General features: G+C 46.5%; 1 protein-coding gene across 1 annotated transcript in view; it reads left to right on the top strand.

Annotated features, from left to right (window-relative positions):
* Positions 1-22,396, top strand: part of BAZ1B (bromodomain adjacent to zinc finger domain 1B) — a 42,695-nt gene that overhangs the window by 9,188 nt on the left and 11,111 nt on the right. Inside the window, exons 5-13 of the mRNA XM_027727208.2 lie at positions 2,626-2,747; positions 3,560-3,757; positions 4,923-6,615; positions 9,754-9,892; positions 10,338-10,468; positions 11,212-11,323; positions 18,025-18,123; positions 18,545-18,722; positions 19,202-19,387. Coding sequence (XP_027583009.1) covers positions 2,626-2,747; positions 3,560-3,757; positions 4,923-6,615; positions 9,754-9,892; positions 10,338-10,468; positions 11,212-11,323; positions 18,025-18,123; positions 18,545-18,722; positions 19,202-19,387 — 2,858 coding nt within the window. The remainder of the gene's footprint in view (positions 1-2,625; positions 2,748-3,559; positions 3,758-4,922; positions 6,616-9,753; positions 9,893-10,337; positions 10,469-11,211; positions 11,324-18,024; positions 18,124-18,544; positions 18,723-19,201; positions 19,388-22,396) is intronic.

Genomic DNA, 22,396 nt, shown 5'->3' with positions numbered 1-22,396 from the left:
GTATGGATGTCTCAGGCCTGGGCTGTGAATGTTTAAAGAGTGTTATGGGATGAAATCCTGGAATTGTCCATGTTAGGGCTGAATTTGGAGGGCATCACTTGGCTTTCAGCTCTTCTTGCCTGTTTTAAAGCAGAAAATGTGCTGTCGCTCTAAGGTGTAATGAAATGTATAAATCTAAAGTATAACAAGTGTATTTAAAAAAAAAAGTGAGGGGGGCAGTAAAAGTTCTTGCAGAATCAAGTTTTTGCTCTGATGTTCATCCTCAGTGCAAACCTCTCTAGCTCCAAAGCCTGTTCTTCTGCAGTCAGAGACAAGCTGTAAGTCTCTTTATGTCCGCAGCTGTCATAAAAAATAAGTGTTGGGTTTTTTTCATTTTGGTTTATCCCCTTTCCAATTTTCAAATGCTGAGGCAAAATTCATGCAGAAAAATGCATATTAATTTTTTTAAGGGTTCAAAATAAAACATGCTTTGAAACCTTGTTCTCTCTTACCTGTTCCTCCTTGCTGCAGAGCTAAGCAGTGATATCCAAGGTTTTTCTTGGCTCTGAGAAGGTGGTGTTGAAAGAAAACTCCAATAAGTTGTCCTGTGTGACTTCTTAAAAATGGAATTATAAGATTCTTTAAAATAGATTTCAAAAAGTGTTTTCAAACTAACAAGAAAAGCCCAGTTTCAGAGTGTGGCTCTGACCTGGAGAGCTTAATTTTAAAGGCTCATAAATGGAATAAACTGTTGGCATTTGTAAATAGCCACTCTAGCATCTGGGGAAGGTGTGTGTGTGTGACCTCCTCTGATGTGGGGAAGAGGAAACTCTGAAACCAGCCCAGCAAGCAAATAGCAAAGTCAGGAGTGGAAAACAAGCTCTACCAAACTCTAGTCCTAATAATTGCCAGCTCTTTCTGATGGTACTGGAAAATGTTCTGAGCTGTTCTGATTTCATTGCAGTGCCCTGTAGAACCAGGATGGAAAAAAAAGGTGGTGTAGAAACAATCTGGCCTTATACACATCCTTTGAAACAGGAGTTGTGCTGGGAGAGGGGCCAGTGGTATTGAATTATTTATATATACGTGTATATTTTGTTGAGTGCCGTACAAGGCATAGGAAGTACTTTTTACTTTAAAAATGCTCAGTGACAAAATTTACAGCAGCGTTTTTAGGCCTGGGTGTTTTAGTAAAGGTTTACCCTGGTCCATTGTGTGGTATTCCAGCAGCTGTGTCCAGCTGTGCTCCTACTGGCATTGCCAGTGCAGTGCTCCAAGGTTGGATATCACGGGAATGGGGCTTCCTGCTCCTGTTTCAGCCTCTGACTCAGCTGGTTCTGGCCTGTGTTTAGTCACCTCTGTAAGCTGGGACTGTCCTTCCCTTTCTGGAAAAGATGAACCTCAGCATTTTCCGACCCAAGATTCTGGGCTAGTCATAACCTAAGCAGGAAAAGCAGTAAGCACTCATCTCTTAACTGCTTGTACATATGCTTTTATTGAAAGGATATTTTACTGCTAATGCTTTTATATTCTGGGTTTTCATAGAACTTAGGTTCATAGTAATTATTGAATTATGACATTATCAAATTATTGAAATCATTATTGAGTCAAATTATTCCAGAGTGTGTTAAAATAATTGTGTAGCACTTGTTACAGTTACACAGCAGGCTGCAGAAGTAGGGAAGTGCTGACACACTTGGTGGGTTCCAGTGCTGAACTGCACCCACAGGAGCAGGATATGGAGTCTGGGGGTTCCCAAACACACTGACCTGGAGTTTTTCTCTCTAATCATGTTCACACTTGACCACTGGGGATGTGATTTGAAGTCACTACACGAGAGTGAGTGTTTGGAAGCAGTAGCAGGCTCTGTCTGTGATGTAAGAGCTGTGTCTGCCTGTGCACACACGAGGGGGCAGAGCGAACCTTGGCAGTTTTATTAATACTTGTGTCAAACTTGTTTGTTTTCTTGGAGGAGAAAAGGGACAAAGAGAATTTCAGTCTCTCTGGTTAGGAGTCTGCTCTCCTTCAGAAGCTAAAAATAAGGCTTTGTGCCAGCTTTATTGCATCATTTGTGCAATCTGGATTGACATTGTATTGTTAGGTGCTTAGGGAGTGAACTCTGGAAAATCTGCAGAAGTGAGAGGAAAGGTTAGGTTGTCCTGAAAATGGATGAACTGCTGAAGGCGGGTTCTGCAGCTTGAGCTTTAAGCTGAAGGAGGTAGGTTTAGATTGGATATTGGGAAGAAATTGTTCCCTGTGAGGGTGGGGAGGCCCTGGCACAGGTTGCCCAGAGAAGCTGTGGCTGCCCCATCCCTGGAAGTGTCCAAGGCCAGGTTGGAGCAACCTGGGCTAGTGGAAGGTGCCCCTTGGTGAGTTGTATAGACATTTTCTCCCTTTGCAAAGCTCTCTGCAGAGAGATAGGTTTAAATGCAGATGATGCTTTACACTCCTTGAAAAATATGTTGCCCCCTACCTCAGGGCTGGTTAGGGCCTCCATTCCCGGGATTCTTTAGGATACTGTAAAACCCAGTTTGGGAGATTGTCCTGATATTCTGGTTTAACACTGTACAGATAGTGAGGAGTAGGGTGCTTTAATCTTTTTGGTTTACTCTAATGTGAAGACAATGTCTCACTTTGCTTTACCAGATGATCGAGCCCGTAGGTCTCCTCGGAAGCTTCCCACTTCTTTGAAGAAGGAAGAAAGGAAGTGGGTTCCACCTAAATTCCTGCCACACAAATACGATGTGAAACTGAAAAATGAAGATAAGGTGAGTTGTCTGCACGAGTCCTTTCTGTTATAACGTGAATGTGCAAGTTTAATTAATCATTATCAGTGATTATACAGCACAATGTAGCACTTTCTGCCGGAGCCGTGGCATTGGAAGCAGGAGAGTTGTCTGTAGGGCTGACCAGCCTGGCTGTTTCTATCTGTAATTGGGTTTTGTGCATGGAAACACCTGGTACCACACACTGAGTCACAGGGCTTTAGAGTGGTTGCTGTTAAGTGGCTCATCTCTGGTCAGGCAGTTAATGAGACCAGTTAAATCATGAGTGGCAGTTGCAGCTCTTGTTCTGAGCTGCTCCGAGTCGGAGCTTTGGGAGCAGTGCTTTGGGAAGTAAGTGCTGGGTAACTGCCTCACTGCTCTGTGCTTTTTGTCAGCTCTTTGCTAATTTGACAAGAGAGGCAGTGCTGACCTCCATTTAATGAGTACCACATGTAGAGTTGTTCCTGTAGTCTCAGGAAAAAATCAAAACAAAATAAACGTGAATACGTAAAAGCTTTTAAGTCAGTAGCAAGCACAAGCTGGAGGAAGGTTGGAAATAAAGCAGTGGGCTCTGGAAAGAAATCTGCAACATGAACTCATGGTTTTAACTGTTTTGGCTGACTGATTCTTCTACCAATCTCTGTCTCAGTTCTGCAAGCTCTGTTTGGTTTGAGTCTTTCCAAGAGAGCTTTGAAAGAGTGAGGACTTAGTGGACATGAAGCAATACAAGTCTTGCTCTTTTTAGCTGCATGATCTGTAGCGATGATGTGGTTAGAAGCTAATCATTAACAGCCTGCCTGTTTGTGATCTCCCAGATCATCAGCAACGTTCCAGCAGACAGCCTGGTCCGTACAGAGCGCCCTCCCAACAAGGAGATCCTGAGGTACTTCATCCGGCACAACGCGCTCCGCGCCGGCACGTGCGAGAACGCCCCGTGGGTCGTGGAGGATGAGCTGGTGAAGAAATACTCTCTGCCCAGTAAATTTAGTGACTTCTTGCTTGACCCACATAAGGTAAGAATTCCTAAAAGTACCTCCTTTGCTGTCACACTCGTTCTACACTCTTAGTCTCAGCAGAGACTTCAGTGCGCTGGGCGGGTTTTACAGTCACGGAATCATTAGGGTTGGAAAAGCCCCCTAAGATCATTGAGTCCAGCTGTTCCCCCAGCACTGCCAAGGCCATCCTTGAACAATGTCCTCAAGTGCCACATCTACGTGTCCTTTAAATCCTTCCAGAGAGGAACAGAGGAGGAAAACCCACTCTTTTGAAGGTTGACTCTTTGAGAGGTGACACAGCTTGAGTGTCTGAAAGCGGTCTGCTCTGAAAATTTGAGGTGTAACTGCCTTTTTTGAGGTTTTTCCAGTAGTTTATGTTGCTTGTCTACAAGTAAAGACATTTCCTGGTGTAAGAGAAATGGAAGAACTCAGACCTACCTGGTAGTGTCAAGTAGTGGGCCCTTTTCATAGCTACAGGAGCTGGATGTGTGTGACATCATGATGCCTGACCCTTGTATGGGAATGGACTGAGGGTTGGCAGATACCACAAATTTTGTACTGAATACTCAAGTATCAGGGATGGGTATTTTCCAGCTCTTTGTACTGACCAGCCAAAGACAGTTAACCAACTCAATGCCATATCATGAAATCTGCAGTTCTAACATCCGTCTTTGGGTGTAGAAAGCACTGATTTGTTCATTTGGTAAACTCACTTTTTTGTGGACTTTGTTGTTCTAAAACTAGAAGAGAAATATTTGTTCAGGACAAGGGGGAGTGGCTTCAAACTCACAGAGAATAGGTTTGGATTGGATATTGGGAAAAAATTCTTTAGTGTGAGGGTGGGGAGGCCCTGGCACAGGTTGCCCAGAGAAGCTGTGGCTGCCCCATCCCTGGAAGTGTCCAAGGCCAGGTTGGACGGGGCTTGGAGCAGCCTGGGATATTGGAAGGTGTCCCTGCCCATGGCAGGAGGGTGGAACTGGATGATCTTTAAGGTCCCTTCCAATCCAGACCATTCTCTGAGTCTGTGATTCTGTGATTACAGAAGCCTGTTACCCTTAATGCATTGAGCAGTTTCATTGGAAAATACATTAAAGATATGGGCAAAAATAATTGACAGAAATATCTAGATAACCTTTATTTACCTTTCAGTATTAATACAAAATTATTCTTTCTTTAATTTTAGTATATGACTCTCAACCCCTCAACCAAGAGGAAAAGCTCTCGATCACCTGACAGAAAGCTTGCTAAGAAATCCAAAACAGATGGATCATCCTTGGGGCAGCCTCTGAGCCCCACTCTCTGGTGTCACGTGCATTTGGAGAAATCTATAATTGGCTCTCCACTGAAGGTGAAAAACTCTAAGAATTCAAAAAGTCCTAAAGAGGAGCTGGAAGAGGTGATGAAAATTGTATCACCTGCTAAACTTGGTTCTAACTTTCACATTCCAAAGAGGAGTCGATTAGGAAAGGACAACAACAAATCCTTGGACAAAAAGCAAAGAGGCAAAAGGGTTCTGAATGGGCAGAAATCATCGGGGAAAGCCAAGTCTCCCAGGAAAGGCTTGAAGACCCCCAAGATGAAAATGAAACAAATGACACTGTTGGACATGGCTAAAGGTACCACTAAGGTGTCCAGGACTCCCAGGAATTCTGGAGGCACCCCTGGATCTTCCAGGAAACCCCAGAAGCACCTGCCTCCTGCAGCGCTCCATCTCATTGCCTATTACAAGGAAAACAAAGACCGGGAGGACAAAAAAAGTGCTCTTTCCTGCATCATCTCCAAAACTGCTCGGCTGCTCTCCAACGAGGACCGGGCCCGGCTCCCCGAGGACCTGCGGGGCTTGGTGCAGAAACGCTACGAGCTCCTGGAGCACAGGAAGAGATGGGCAACCATGACTGAGGAGCAGAGGAAGGAGTACATGAAGAAGAAGAGGGAGAAGCTGAAAGAGAAACTGAAGGAGAGAGCGAAGGAGCGGAAGGAGAAGGAGATGAAGGAAAAACTGGAAAAACAGAAGAGATTTGAGGACCAAGATCTGAAAGGGAAGACACTGCCTACTTTCAAACTGGTTGATACTCCAGAAGGACTTCCTAACACGCTCTTTGGGGATGTGGCCATGGTGGTGGAGTTCCTGAGCTGTTACTCAGGGTTATTGATGCCGGATGCTCAGTATCCCATCACGGCCGTGTCCCTGATGGAAGCCCTTTGTGCAGAAAAGGGAGGCTTCCTGTACTTGAACCGAGTACTGGTGATTCTCTTGCAGACCCTGCTGCAGGATGAAATTGCTGAGGATTATGCTGAGCTGGGAATGAAGCTCTCTGAGATCCCACTTACCCTGCATTCCGCTTCCGAGCTGGTTCGCCTGTGCCTGCGCAAGTCGGACGTGCAAGAGGAGAGCGAGGTCTCGGATAACGTAGATGAGAGCAAGGATTCGGCAGCTTTTGACGACAACGAAGTACAGGATGAGTTTTTGGAGAAACTGGAGACATCTGAGTTCTTCGAGTTGACTCCTGAAGAGAAGTTGCGGATCCTCGGGGCGCTGTGCCACCGGATCCTCATGACGTACTCGGTGCAGGACCACGTGGAGGCCAAGCAACAGGCGTCGGCTGAGCTGTGGAAGGAGCGCCTGGCCGTCCTCAAGGAGGAGAACGACAAGAAGAGGGCAGAGAAACAGAAGAGGAAAGAAATGGTGGCCAAGAACAAGGAGAACGGCAAAGATGAGCATATGATGGGCAGGAATGAAAAGAAAAAAGAGATGATGAAGATGGAGCACCGGGTGGAAATGGAAGCCGACGACATGATCAGTGCTGTGAAGAGCAGGCGCCTTCTCGCCATCCAAGCCAAGAAAGAGAGGGAGCAACAAGAAATACAGATGAGAGGTAAGAAAAATATCAAGAGAGTGTGTCGTGGAATAACTTCCTGGCAAAATTCATGGCCTGTTTTCAGAAGCATTGCCTGGTTATGTGGGTTTTGCTCACTGGAGATCTCTAACTCAGCTGCTGTGGTTCCTGTGGCAGCTCAAAAATCTGGAGTTTTAAGAGAAAGTTTTTTATGTGTGGGTGTCTTTTGTTCAGTACCTTTCTAATTTTGTCAGGCCAAGGAAGATTGGACAAAAGAGTATCTGTTTTGGGAACAGAAAGCAACCAAAAATTTGTCTGTGTCCAAATATCATCTGGTTCTTACATGGAGAAGAGATGCTTCCTGCCTGAAAGCCAGTTCCAACAGCTGCTGCTGGCCTTGCTGCCCTGCACGTTATCAGGCTGATGCCAGCAGCCCTTCTCCCACATCAGAACAACTTGAACAATAAACCTCATTTTGCAGTTTCTCACTTCAAAGAATTAGTTATGGAGCTGTGTAAATATAAACTGTCCACTCACCTTTCTAAATCATGAGTTGCAGCACCAAACTGTGTGTGTGACTGTGTAAGGAGTGCTGTTTGCTGAGGGGTATGGATGTGAAGAGCAAAACACTTTGGAATTACATTTTAGGGATTTTTTTGTTGTTGTAAATGTGGGTACTGGACAAAGGGAGGTGGATAGCACAGCTTGTCTTGGTTATTTCTGAAACAGTTGAGGGACAAGCATCCCACCTGGAGCCTGGCTTGTGTGCCTTAGCTGGAATGTGGGAATATCTGTTCTAGGAGACCAAGCCCCGTCCAACCTGGCCTTGGACACTTCCAGGGATGGGGCAGCCACAGCTTCTCTGGGCAACCTGTGCCAGGGCCTCACCACCCTCACAGCCAAGAACTTCCTCCTGTTATCCAAACTAAACCTCCTCTGTGTCAGATTAAAGCCATCTCACAGTCAGAGGTTTCTCTTTCACCTCTCTGGTAACATGTGTACACTGGGAGCTCTGACTTCTTCCAAGTTAAACTCGTCAAGATTGCAGCCAGTGCTGCCCAGCTTGCCTCTTAAAACCACTTCAAGAAAGCAGAAATTTATGTTTTTATTCTTTTTGGACTTCAAAAGAAGCCAATGCAGAAGTTCCTGTTGAGATAATGTGGTTATTATCAGTATTTTCTTGATAGTAAAAGTCGAGTCACTTCCATTTCCTTGTTACTGCAGCACCTACTAATTGTTCTTTGCCTTATCACTCCACAAAGGAGTAGTTCCCATACAGGCTGTCCAAAGTGATGGAGAGCTGGAAGCTTGTACAGCTAAGGGAGCCTGCTAGGGAGGAAAGTGCAGCTGAGAGTAGCTCACCTTCACTACTGAAAATGAGGTGTGGGCAGGAACCCTCTAGTTTGGTGTCTTTGTTCTCATTTTGTTTGAACAGTTTTGGCAAACGAATAAATTCAAGTGTCTGTCCTTTGCTTGGGAAAGTCCTTAAAGTCAGGTGTCTGTCCTTATCCTGTCACTTGGTGGTACCTGCTGCAACTGCTCTGTGCAGCTGGCTGGGAAAAATCCCTGTGTCCTGAATGCCCACCATATCCCATGTGGGCAGAATTGGAGAGCTGGGTGGCAGAATGGCTTGGGTTTGTCTTTGGAGTCTTGGCTCTCGTGGGGAGGGCACTGAGGAGGAGGGAGGTGGCACTGGGGCCAGATCAGGCAGGAAGTCTTGAAGGTGTCGAGGAGACGAGGAATTCTGGAGGGATCATATCAGTACTACCTGCTGAATGGGTCTCCTGATGTGGTTTCTGAGACTCAGATGTAAAAACTTGGCACTTGGCTGTTGCTCCTTGCTCTGATTTCCGTCCTGTGAGACAGGGAGAGGTCATAAAATTTAGGGAGGAGTTGATATTTACAGACTGGGTTGGGCAGCTGCTTGTGCCTGGCAGGATGGGACTAACAGGACAGTTTGCTGCAGTTGCTATTAGTTGGGTTGTTGGTGGTATTTTGTTATAAAAGCTGATCCTCCAAGTTGGGGTAACAAATGCCAAGGGTATGTTTTTCATCAGGTCTCCTCTAATCAGGATTAATTACATTGGCAGGACTTGAGAGCCTTACCAGATATTTACTAATCAACTGTTATCAAACCTGGCTTGACACGGAAAATGGCTCCAAGAGAAAGGGAGCCTGGGAAAAGTTCTGACGAGAAGGTACCTCGTCCCTGGGCCTCAGGCAGCACTTGGCCTCTCTGTGCTGCTTCTGCCTGCCCCCCTCCACCTTTCCCCTTCATTATGGTCTCATTCCACCTGCTTTGGACCCTCCTTTGTGAGGCTTCGGGGTCACCTAATTGTGGCCTTACAGTGCCTGAAGGGAACCTTCAGTGAAGGTGGAGAGAGCCTGAAGTGACAGGACAAGGGGGAATGACTTCAAACTGGGAGTAGGTTTAGGCTGGATAACAGGAGGAAGTTCTTGGTTATGAGGGTGGTGAGGCCCTGGCACAGGTTGCCCAGGGAAGCTGTGGCTGCCTCATCCCTGCAAGTGTCCAAGGCCAGGTTGGACGGGGTTTGGAGTAACCTGGGCTAGTGGAAGCTGTCCCTGCCCATGGATCACGATGAGATTATCTTTAAGGTCCCTTCCACCCCAAACAATTCAGTGATTCCATGACATGATTCGTGGCAGAAGCTGCCTTGCTTCCTGCTTCTTACCTAGAGATGTGAAAGGACATGTTTTGCTCTTTAAGCTCTTGCCAGGAGCCTGTGATGCCAGGATTTAGGCCACTTTGTATTTTTCTTTTCCCTGTTTTTTGTCCACAGCCATGGATATTGAAAGCTACTAAAATTTCAGTACTTCTGTCATGAGTGGGAGGACTGAGGTTTCTATTTTAATGCTCTCCATGATTTCCTACAACGGGAACTAATAATAATAAGGGCTAATTTCTCCAGACAATTTTTATCCAGACTTTCTTCAGCCCAGTTCATCCTTGTGCCTCGACTTCTTAATTCTTGATTTTTTTCTAGAACAGTGGGTGGAAAGTAAAACAAAAGGTTGGATGGTTGTGCCCAAAGAATATTAACTAAAATCCCCAATAGATTTTTTTTTTTACCCCCACAGTGTGGTAAAATAAAAGACAATATTGGTGTCTGGATACAACAAAGGAAAGCTAATTCTGCTCTGTGCTAATTCCAACAGTGAGGATGGAGAGAGAAGCAGAGGAAGAAAGGATCCGGAGGCATAAAGCAGCAGCTGAGAAGACTTTCCAGGATGGAATTGCCAAAGCCAAGCTGGTGATGCGCAGAACCCCGGTGGGCACCGACCGGAACCACAACAGGTGGGAGAGGAAATGCCCCTGAGCTGGCAGCTCTGCCCTGGGAGGGGGGCTGTGTCAGACAGCAGCCCCTGGAAAAGGGTTGATAGGGAGGGAGAATGTAGGAATTGTGGAGAAGAGAGAAGGGAGCTTTTTGTGTATATGGAGTGTAGTGGGTGGGTACATGCCCAGCTTTCTGTGGCCTTCCCATGGAGGTCAGGATCACTCGACGTCAGTGCTCAGGAACCTCATTACAGTCATCTTTTCTTCTTTTTCCGTATTTGTTGCACAGGAATGCTCGTAGAATGGGTTCTAATCAAAGCTTTCCATGTTTCTCAGCTGGGCTAAGATAGACACACGTGCATTCAGATGCACACAGATGCTTCTCCCCTCAATGCAAATAGAAGCCTGTGTGTGTAACCAGCCAGCAGAGGAGGCAGGGGCCTGTTAACACACGTGTTTCCTGCAGGTATTGGCTGTTCTCGGATGAGGTTCCTGGATTGTTCATCGAGAAGGGTTGGGTACATGACAGTATAGACTACAGGTTCACCCTGCCCCACCAGAAAAAGGAAGATCTGAAGAAGGACCACAGCCCTGGAGGTATGGTCACCATGCTTCTCTGGGGGCAAAAATCCATGTTTGGGAGAGGAAACTTAACACTTGTATGTGGAAATAGTTTTTGGGACAGAAGAGCCTGCTATAATCTGACTCCAGCTGAGTTTCAGTCCCGATCATTTCTTGCTTTTGGAACATCACAGGCTGGCACTGAGTCCCTCTGCAGCAATCCTGCATGGCAGAGCTTATGGAGTTAGATCTGAGCCCTCACCTGGTGGGATTGTCTTGGACAAGGATCAGAGCAGGCATACGTAGAGGAGTGGAGCAGGGCAGACCTGCAGGGAGATCCTTCATCCAGGTGTAACTTAGCAGTCACCTTTCTCAGTGGCTGGTTGAGCTGCAGGTGTATCATTCCAAGCCCCTCCGTGGGTATATTTTCTTATGTGAACTTTTTCAAATACTGACCAGCTGTGTTCCTGTACACCACTTGCTTCCAGCTGTTGTTATCTCTCAGCTGTTGCCCGTGTGCTTTCCCAGCCAGCGGGCAGGATTTCATCATGATCTCTTGGAGAATTAACGAGCAAGTGCTTCAACGAGCAAAGGTTTAAATCCACGTCAGACCGTTGTCTGAGATGCTCAGAAATACAAACACACGCTGCTTATAACTCCTTCAGTTCTCAAAGTGCACTGTCAGTACACAGCTAAAAAGTGAAACTGGGGGGTTATATTTTGGGAATAGCAGGAATGCTGCTCAGGAATCCAGCTGAGCCTGTGCTTTTCTCTTGCAGAGAAGCGGAAGAGCACAGGCAGCGACGGCCGAGGGACCAAACTGCCCCGCTCCGTGCCCGGCACAGACCTGCCCGCCGAGACCACCACTCCCAAGCAGGGCCAGAACTTATGGTAACACACGCTTTTATAGCCCCAAAATACTCAAAAGTGTAGAGGTTGAGGAGTCTAGACACATTTCTTTTGCTAGGCCCTGCTATGAACCTGTTACTCTTTCAGTGCTGAGCAGTTGGGTTGGTTCAGCAGCTCCCCAGGCCTCTGCTGCTGATGTTATCACTGCCCTGCTAACAGGGTAGCCAGTCCAAGAGCCAGTGGAGTCTTTATTCAATCTAATCAATCAGACATAAAGACAGTATAAATTAAGATGGTAAAATGCTGCTTTGATATATTGCTGTGTACTTACCAGTATTGGTAAGTGATACTTAAAAGAAAAAAAAAGGAGGGGAGCAGTGTCAGGGTTTTTGTTTATGGTTCATCTCAGCAGACCTGAGTTGTGGCACGTGGGGCCCTTGAGCACAAGAAATTTAAGTCTTCCTGGATGTCTCTGGAGACAGGCCTATATCCTTCCTGTTCTTGTACTATGTGAGACGTGCAGAGTCCTCCTCCAGCTCCTCATCTCCTCCAGTCTTCTCCCTGGGCTTCCCAGCAGGCTGTGATGGTGTGTCCACTTGTTTTCCTATAGCACCATAGAATTAATTTTTGTCCCTGCTGATAGCTGTAGCTTAGCAAAGTTATTCTTCCATGCTGACAGCCTGTTATCCCTGTAATGCTTCCCAATGCCAAGCAGTGTCTTCTAAGTGAATCAGATCTCCTTTGAGCACGTTTGACTGGGACTTGCTCCAGTAATTGGCCCTACCAGTGTCCTTAAAGAAATTCTCCTGTGTTGAGTGTTGCTCTGTGTGTTAAGGAGTGCTCAGCAGTGTCCCCACCCCACAAAACACTGGCTAAGCTTTACCTGTTAACTCTTAATGTGGAGGACTCTGCATTTTTTAGATAACCCTGAGAAGTACATGTTCCTGTAGCTCCCCTCTCAGCAGGGTCTGTTCCCCAGAGTTCTCCACTGCTGACACACAGGATGGGGTTACTTGGTCTTTGAGAAATAGAAGTTGAACTCAGCTCCAAGGAATAGTTGCCAGTCAGAAATACTTTACCAAACATGTTCCTGCTCACCCACCAGGAACTGTCAAGAGGCTGAAATCTGTGGATGTCTTGATTGATCTGAGCCACCAGCATTAAGAGATGACTCTTTGTGTTGCTCTACCCCTTCTGTAATGGCAGCAAGGTGTAGGAGATCAGAGTTCCTGTGCTTTCCTTCTCTGCCCCATCCTGCCATGAGAAATCTCCACCCCATTCTCAGTCTGGGCCTTTGCATGTCTTGTCATGTGGCCAAAATTCAGGCAATTGGGCTTTCCTGGGGAATGGGTGCTGCACAGGGGTTGTGGAGGACAGTATGACCCACAGGGAAGTCCTCTGCTCTTCCTGACTGCCTGCTCTGTCTTGGTGTTAGTTGAGCAGAGATGACAAGGAGAAGGACCAATTCTATGAAGAAAACAGTACCTTAAATTTAGAGTGCATATTGCTAACCCTGAGGGCAGCATAGAGCCAAATTGGATGAGTTAATTAACACGGAACTCCTGTAACTTGTAACTCCAGGCTGAACTTGAAAAAGCACAGTATTTGATCTGCTCTATCAGGTTGGCCACTCCCAAGGACATGCTGAGAGAGATCAGAGTGCTGCATGGAGTAACCAGTCACACAGCCTGGGAGGAGCAGCTCTTGGAACCAAATCCTGGACACACTCAGTGCTGAATTATGTTCTGTTTTGTATGGAGTGGCCATAATGGATGGTGTTCTCCTTTTTGTGAAAAAGAGAGCAACTAGAAGAATTAAGAAGCTTCTTTAGAAGTTTAAAGGCAGCCAGAAGCCTAAAACACTTTCAGAGAGATTTGCTTTAGAGTTTCCACACTAGGTGGTCAGAGCAAGTGTTGCCTCTCACCTTTGAAGAAAAGGGTTTGAGGAACTTGGAAAAAAAACAGCAGCAGCAATCACAAAACATCCTGATTGTGGCTTGCATCAGGATAAGGAAGCTGTTAAAAGTAAGAAAGCCTACTTAAAACCTGTGGTTGAGTCTAAGTGAAAGATAAAAGGGATGCTAAACTGAAGTACAGACTAAGGGGAAAACAATTTTCATTTTCCCTTGGGAAACAAACTTGCTTCACCAGATCTGTTGTTACAGGGTTTGCCTTAGGAGAAGAGGGAAGCTCTTCTCATGAGTGAATAATTGGCCAAGGGACATGAAATAAGTTACAGAAATATTCCAACCTGTATGTTCAGCAGGGAGATGGAGAATAATGCTAGAGGAGAATGGGGAAGCTTCCTAAAGACAGAGGATTTCTTTTGATACAGAAAAAAGGGATCAGGAAATTAAACTGGAAGATGGCAGTTCTGAAATAGAGAGGAGAGTGCTGCAGCTGAGGTACACAGCTCACTGCTGCCAGCTGCTGTGGATTGTGAATTGTACCTGTTCAAAGCTGGACAAACTGCTGAGAGAGGAGTTCACTGAGGAACAGGAAGCACAAAGGTTCTTGTCCTGGCACACAGGGAAGTCCTCGAACCAGCAGATGCTGCAATCTGGAGGGGCAGTCCCTGTGCTGCCCCTTGGCCACTCAGACATCAGACACTGAGCTGGGTGGGGTTTTCTTGGCCTGGCCACAGTGTCTTTAGTATCTGTCCTTTTTAGTCCCTGCTGGGAAGGACTCTAAATGCTGACAGTCACAGCACCTGCTGTTTTTTCATGGGATTCTTGTGCCCCTGTTGTGCCAGGCAGGGCAGCTGGGAGGTGCAGTAATGCAGGTGGAGGGTCTGAACCAGGCATGGGCCTTGAGCAGGGGCACGGAGGCAGCTTCTCAAAGGACACATAACCCCTTCTAATTCACCCTCTGCTGTGCTGGCTGCCTCTCCCTGACTGACAGGGCACCCAAAGCCATGCCTGCAGCTAAGCAATAAGCTCCCTCAGCTGAAAGGCTTTTCCTTAAAGCTCTGGAGCTGCAAAGAGCTTGTTTGCTAAGTACCTGTCTGACAGCTGCCACCATTTACAGGTAAGCTTTCACAAAAAGCCAAGTGACAGCTTGAGAGCTGTTATTTCAGGGGATAGACAGGAACTAGAATTTCCCTCTGAGGAAATCCATATTCCTATTCCTGTGTTTTCCTCTGGGGCCATTGTCATTGATCTCTCCCATCTCAAGGACTCTCTTGAGCGTAAATGGTTATGGAAGAGTCTCCTCCTTGGCTGATTTTTGTCCTTGGACAGCCTGAGGAGCTCTGAGCCCACAGTGAAGTCCTTGGCTGTCTACATGCCCTGTTGTTTGGATGCAAGGACTCTTCCAGCCATAACTCATGATGTTGGCATGTGCATAGGAAGTTTCATTTCTTTGTGTTTTGCTTTAAGTCCTGCTGTCTGTCTCTTTTCCTAGTGGTGTGTCTGTTGTGGGATTGAGTAGCCTCACAGTGCACGTAGAGCATCTTCAGCTTTACCATTTTATGCTTCAGAGCAGTGAGACTTTGAAATTAAATACCAAATTAACTCTGAATAGTTGTATTTCACAGTCCTGCCCCTTTTCTCCTTGAGGATGGGATGGGAGCTGGTAGGATACTGAGAGAGATAGATTTCATACTTCTGCCAAGAGTTACAAAAACAGTGTCTTAAAGAAGTGGTTCTGCTTTCAGTATTTTGCCCCCAAAAATAAGAGGGCCCAGTGTTTTGTCCTCGAAGGGCAGAGGCTGAATCACTGTACAGAATCATAAACACTTGGTTGCTTCTGTCTTCTTCAGACAGATGGCCCAGTCCCATTCCTAACCTTGTGCCCCACTTGCACAGATATTGATGCTTATTAAAAAAATCTCCCTGTTTAAAATTTCTGGGCACGTGGTCCCTGAAGAAGTGTTTGTCCATACCATAGTGCTTGGGAGCTGTGTATATCCTGGTCTTCCCTGCAGTAATCACAGGTCACACACAGCCTTTGCAGGATATTAGCATGCAGGAGACTTCTTGCTCATCCTGGTCAGAAAGCAGTTGAATTTTGGAAACAGTGGCATCTCTGCAGAGTAACTCCCGTTGTTCTTCATCTATTAGGAATTCAGCATGGTTTGGCGGGTCCCCTCAGCAGACAATTTGAGTTAACCATGAGTGGGTGCTGACAGACTCCATTCTCAAGCCTATACTCTACAGATGGAGTTCCCCTGTTTCCACCAACCCTCCAGAGCAGGTACTGGTCCTGGGCTCCTCTAGATGTTGTCCTCTCGATTTCTTCATTCCCTAGTCCAGGTTTTATACCTTTCTCTGTCCCTTGCAGCCTTGTAGCCTGAGAACAGGGAGGAATTCTCAGCCTGAGTGGATACTGGGAGCTCCTTTTGACTTGCTGCTTGTGCCATTTGTCCCTTCTGTTTTGGTTGCTGACCAGTCTGGCTTGTGCTGCCAGAAATGTCAGGAGAGAATCTAGGCTGTTCTTTAGGGATGTGGGAAGCCCTTGCACCAGTCAGGAGTTCCCCCTTCTAGGTCAGTTTGAAGACTTCCATCTGGTCTTGACTCTCCCAAAGGCATCTTTCCCATCCCCCTGGACTGTGTCAGGCCTTCCCCTCCCTCTTGGAAAGACTTACTATTGCCTCCCCCCTTAAAAATACCAGCCCTGTCTTACCATGTCCATGCTCCCAGCCTGGAGCTGGTTGACCCCCAGTTGGAGGTGCAGGTAGTTCCTACAGGTAGTAGGGAATGCCTGGGGCTAGTTTGGGAACCACAGAGCAGCAAAATGCTACTAATCAGACTAACACTGGTGCCTCTGGTGTGTTTATATTTTGCACATTTGAGTTCCCTCTCCCAGAAATCCCAGTTCTTACTCTCAGGGTGAATGGGGAAGACTCAGGTACCTGTTGCAAATGTTCTTTTTCTCTTGTCCAGTTTCCTTTTCAGCAGGGATAAAGTTGTGCCAGGGCTTTACCTCTGGCTTTATTAAAAGGATGGGAGCTGCTTTCTGCAGCTGCCCAGCAGCTTGTATTGTCTTTTCCCAAAACACTGGAGAATCCAAGTGCCATATGCTGACTCTTTCCAGTGCCTTTTCCTTTTTACAGTAAGACAAAACAGTGCAGGGAGTTCCCCCCTCGATTTGCCACCATGAGGGAAAGCTGAGAAAGCTTGGGCATGGTTGTCTTGGATATTTTTCCAGCTGGATCCCGCGATCTGTCACCAGCAGTGTCTGATGTTTCATCATAACCTGGGCAGCCATCTCAATGTGACTGGGAATCTGGGTGTCTGCAGGGCAGCTGGTTTGGAGCTTGGTTTATGCCATTTCCAGGTGGTTACAGATTCTGCTGAGTGAAGGAAATCTGGAGTTGCTCCATCCTGTTTCTCACAGGGAGGGATGCAGAGGACAGTGGTAGCCAAGGGTTTTGATCTCAGGGTGCAGAGGGTTGGGTGTACTGAAGCAGGTGACTGGCAAGAAACAGTTTTCCTTCCATTTTTAAACAATCCTATGTTTTGTTAGAGTAATTAATTTCCTAGCTGAATGCAAGTTGTGAGGCCATTCCCCTAATACAAGCACACTAGAATTACAAAATATTTTCTTTTCAGATCCAATATTTAGTAAGTATTTCTGCCTAAAATAAGCACTGTGGAGACTGGTATTCCAAGAGGAGGCAGAACAGCATCTTTGTCTAGTTGTTGCTCAGCTCATCTGAGCTTGTGCCCAAGAAGAAAAATTGGGTCTGGAATCTTCTCTGTGGCTGGTAAGGATCACAGAGTGGTCCTTTGCAGTTGTTTCCATATGAGGGTGATTTTCCAATTCCATGACTTCCTTTTTTTGAGGAGCAGTCCTCTTCTAGAAGATTTGGAATTAGTCTTATTTTCTGTAAATGAACTCTGAAGCTCGGGTTGAATCCCTGCCCCCCATCAGGTGAGGAGGCCCTGTGGCATCCTAGAATAGAGTTGGAAAAAAAAAATAAGAGGGAAAGAGCAGAATTTCAGGCTGCCTTAGAACCTTAAAACTAGTTTAAATCTACAACCCAGCGTGAAAACATGATTGTACTTTGGAATTGCAGAGAGGATGCCTGGTTTAGAGAACTCTGCAAAAGTGTTCTCCTTTTAGATTGGGATAACTGCTGGTGGCCATCCCTGTCCCAAAGGATTCCTGAGCAGGAAGGTTTCAAGCTGCTGAATATGGTTTTCACACCCTGCACTTGACCTTTGAAGTTCAGGTGAGCTTAGAGAGGAGGACTTGTGCACTTGCAGGGACACAGCCTGAACAGGGACACAGCTCCAGCAGCAGCAGTTGTGGGATCAGCCAGGACATCCCCTTTTTAATCTGGGGACCTCTTGTTAGTGAAAGAAGATATGATTACATCGCTGTGCTGTGCAGTGCACGGCTTGTTAATCCTTGCAGTGCATCTAACATGACATTCAGATCACTTAAACCAACTGCAGTGTAGTGAATGGAGTCCCTGGGGTAGATGACTAAATTCAAATGCCAATGATTTAATAAACCTAGTGGGGGAAATACATCAATAAATCAGTTCTGTGTTTATTTTGATTTTATTTTTTTTCTCTCACCCCGGAATTGGCTACATTTGGGGACTGTGAAACAAGGCCAGCCTGAGTCAGAATTCTTCTGCCAGCATTCCTGGAAGTGCTTCACCTTGCTCTCTGGGGATTGGGATATAGGTTACCTGTCATCCCTGCCTACTGATCCTTGGGAACCATTTAGAAGAAGAAATTCTCTTGCCACAGATAAACCTTAGCTGATGATGGCGCATGTTCTGTCTTTCAGGTTTCTCTGTGACAGTCAGAAGGATTTGGATGAGCTGCTGGATTGCCTGCACCCCCAAGGAGTGAGGGAGAGCCAGCTCAAAGAGCGCTTGGAGAAAAAGTGAGCCTGCTCTTTGTTTTCCTCCGTGTGCTTTCTCCAAGGCAAAGTGTGTCCTCAGCACAGCAATCCCTGCCATTCCTGGGGCAACATCCTGGGCTGGGCTTTGGTCATTCCTGTGCTGAAAAGAGGAGGACACTGAGGTTGAGAAATGGCTGGTTTTCCTGGGCAGTAACTGCAGGTCCTTGATAAGTAACACTGTGATCAGTGAGGAGGTTCTGTCAGTCTTTAAATTGCTCTGTGAAACTGGAACAAAGGCAGTGCTGGTTCACTCTGAGCCAGAACTGCCACGTGCTTTCAGGTGTCTTTCAAAGAACGTTCTGCACTGCTGGAGCTCGTAACTCCCGATGGAGACCATTGTCCCGGAGCCTGCCCAGCTCCCGGGGCAGTGCTCTGTACTCAAAGGCTGCGTTTGATTTTCCAGGTATCAGGACATCACACATTCCATCCATTTGGCTCGGAAACAGAACCTGGGCCTCAAATCCTGTGATGGCAACCAGGAGCTGCTGAACTACCTCCGGAGTGACCTGATCGAGGTTGCGACGCGGCTGCAGAAGGGAGGCCTGGGATACGTCGATGTGACACCGGAGTATGAAGCAAAAGTGAGTGCACAGGCAAAGTATTGAGCAAGACAAGTGTGAGCTGATACTTCCTGTGGAAGGCCTGGAGCCTTTTTGTTTTCCTCAGACACGAGGAACAGGAAAATCAGTTTTCTCATTTGTCTTTTAGTTCTAAACTGTTATTTCAAGATGACACGTTGCTGGCTTGAGGGTCCTTTTGGTGTAGGTGGGTCATAATGTTGGAGCTGGGCGTCCTGCACAGCTGTTCATTTGTCCCATTTCCTAATTCTGGCAGCAGACTTCTCTGTGGAGCATTAGCAGAACTCTGTAGGTGATTTTTATCTTTTACATCAGAGCCAGCATGTCTTGTTGAAACAGCAGCAATATGCTGATTCCATAACAAGATGTGGTAGATACCTAATGTAGTGTGGTTATCACAGGTGTCCATTTGCAGGACATACCCACCTACACAGCACAGAGAGACATCCAGCTGTTACGGGATCATATGCTCTTCCCAACAGGTGTACTCACTGGAGAGCCTGAAGGATTTCGGAGAGTGTGTGATTGCACTCCAGGCTGGGGTTGTGAAGAAGTTTCTGCAAGGTTTCATGGCCCCCAAGCAGAAGAGAAGGAAACACCAAGGAGAGGACTACATTGCCAAGGCTGAGGAGATAGATGAAGACAAGAAAATGGCAGAAGAAGCCAAGGTATTGTTCACCTCAGGGCTCTGTTTTGGTCTTGCACTAGAACTCTTTGAGCAGGGACAGTACAGTTCATGGGATACTAAATCCTGAGCAGCTTCCTCCCATTTCAGGTTTGGAGTGCAGTGGGTATGGTGTTTGAGGGGCCAGGTGTTCCCTGTTTATTTTGAGGAGTGAAGGTATAGGGAAAATCAAAATAATACTGAGGAGGTGCAGTTAATTTTCCCTCTATGACAGGAAATAGGTCAAGTTCCCTCTGTACAGTTTCTCTTTAATAAAAGCACATTATGGAGCATTTTCACAGAACTTAAGATTTGTACCCATCAGAGAGGACTAGTGGTGCCCTTGATCCACAAAGAGACCTGTTGAGGTTCTGGTGACTGCAGAGGAGTGAGGTTTAGATCAAATTCCAGTGTCAGGCAAGAGGAGACACAAGTTGTTGGCTGTGTGACACTCATGGAGATGTCTGGGCAAACAAGCTGTGTGTGCCTGCAGGAGAGAAAAAGGGGTATTGTGGGTCTAAATACATATCCCTCCAAATCAAAGGGATGGAGAGGAGCTGAGGAGCATTGGGAAGGGTCCTGCAGGCAGTTGAGCTGTTCCAGTGTTTCACCCTCAGGGGGGGACTTGTGCTTGGGGCAGTTTCTATGCACCAAGTTGAACAGGACATTAGTGCCCCGTGACAAGGCTTTCCCCACTGCCCCCTTCAAAGTGTGCTCTGCCCTGACTGATCACTGACATCAGCAGAAGCAGCAATATCAGAATTGAATCAGCAGAAGCATTTGACATTCCCAGCTTAAAAAAAGAAGTAATAGATGCTTACCTGAAGGGAGCCTATAGGAAAGATGGAGAGAGACTGTTTGCAAGAGCATGGAGTGACAGGACAAGGGGGAATGGCTTCAAACTGCCAGAGTAAGTTTAGATTGGATATTAGGAAGAAATGTTCCCTGTGAGGGTGGTGAGGCCCTGGCCCAGATTGCCCAGAGAAGCTGTGGCTGCCCCATCCCTGGAAGTGTCCAAGGCCAGGTTGGACAGGACTTGGAGCAACCTGGGCTAGTGGAAGGTGTCCCTGCCCATGGCAGGGGGTGGAACCAGATGAGCTTTAAGGTCCCTTCCACCCCAAACCATTCCACAATTCTGTGACTTGTACTGAGGGTGGGTTTTTTAGTGTGGATTTGTGGTTGTTTTTTTTTAAACTCCTATCAGTGTCTGCTGAACCCTTGTTTGAACATCAGGTCTTTGCTAGGCTGTGGGATTGCCCTGTTAGCAGGATAATTTGGATAGACACTTGAAATTTTCACAATCCTCAGTTGTTCTGAAGTATTTAAGCATTGCCAGTTTTGAATCTGCCCTCTGACTTTGGTGTTGTGCCATTGTTTCTGGAGCATTTATTTCTGCAGTGCAATGTTCAGCTTTTTTGGGGTTGGGTTTGTTTGTTGGTTTGTTTGCTTTAGGGATTTTTTTTTTTCTTTGCCTCAGTTTATCTGGAATGAGCTTTCTTTTTGCCAAAGCAGAAAACCTTTAGAGATGACCTTGAAAGAGCAGCCTAGTTCTTAGATATAGTTATCTGATGAAAACCCCTGACTGCCAGGCAGACTGTTGTAAAGACAAATCTGCTGTGTAGGCCAAGAATTATGAAGCCTTTTGAGCCAGAACTGCACTGAGAGCACATAGCAGGTAAAATACAGCATAGCCACACTGGAAAAACACACTCGATGTACTTCCAGACTTCAGGAACGGAATTGCAGCCCTGTGGTATGGTTATGTCTCGTTTTCCCTGTGAGAAACAAGTTATGGCTTAGCAGGCACCCGTTTGCTGACATAATTGTCTGTACTAAGGGTTCCTGCTGGCTCAGCTGCATGGCTGGAGCTCACACTGCTGAGTGGCAAAGGATTGCAGTGAGACCTGGCTTAGGGCTGCTCCTGAAAATCAGTCCAGTGCCTCTGTTGGTGCAAACATTCCCATTTCCAGTGGTGGTAACACACTGGACTGTCTCAGAATAGGCCAGGGAATATGTGACCTGTTTGCAGTGTGACATTGCAGGACAACAGCCTGAGCAGAGAGAGGAGCATGGCTGGGTTCTGGATGTGTTATCACCCCCATGACCTGCTTTCAGCAGTGCTTGCAAGGGGAGGGTCAGTCTTACCTGCAGACAATCCCTTAAAGAGCAGTTTCACAAACAAGCAGTTCCAGTTTCAGCTGTTCCAAGGGATTTCTGTCAGCTCAGGATCCCAGCTGAGAGCCTTTTCAGCTGGAGGCTTTGTCCACCTTTACCAGAGAAGGTGCTTTCTGTCACTCTGAGGTTGTTGACAAGTGACCGAGGACTTTTCCTTTAGTATTTTGAGGTTTGGTTTTTGTTTTGTTTTCCGTGCTAGATTTGCTCCTCTCCAGTCAGGAGGGGATTTCAGTTACTTCTTCCAGTCTCCCATTTTGCCTAGTTGGCAGCCAGAACTCCCTTGATACCAGTACTGCTCAAATGCCACAGTCTCCTGATGCTTGGGAAGCAAGGCTAGAAATCTGTTAAATTCCACAGACTTGGGGAGAAATATCTGAGCAAAACTTGCCAACAGCTTTTGCAGATTTATCTTGGCCCAGCAGTTACCCAGTATGTTAACAGCAAAACCCATGGAACAGTTCCTTGGAAAATCAATTACACAGTATGTGAAGCACCTCAACAATGTTCTGCAAAGAAATAGCCTAGGGGCTGTGTAACCTCCACAGTGGGCTGGGCAGTTTTCCGGTTGTCTGTGATGGCTTGGGCTCCAGGATCACACCAGCAATGGCAGCAAGGATGTTGGCATTTCAGAACAGTTTGTGTGTTTTTCCAAGCATCTAATATATGCTGTGCTTCCTCAAATTCAGTCAGGGGAGAATGTGCAACTCTGCAAAACTCCCGGGTTTTGTTTGGCTCCCAAATTGCTGTCAGCTGCAGAGTTTGGATTTTCCCATCTGACACTTCACTGTTTGTTTTTTCATTCTCCTGGGGTAGAAGAACATTGACTTGAGTCCTATTA

Source organism: Pipra filicauda, unplaced genomic scaffold, assembly GCF_003945595.2.
Source record: "Pipra filicauda isolate LSUMZ 115617 unplaced genomic scaffold, ASM394559v2 scaffold71_size5581439_pilon, whole genome shotgun sequence".
NCBI classification, from domain to species: Eukaryota; Metazoa; Chordata; class Aves; order Passeriformes; family Pipridae; genus Pipra; species Pipra filicauda.
This window is presented reverse-complemented; position numbering and strand designations above follow the sequence as displayed.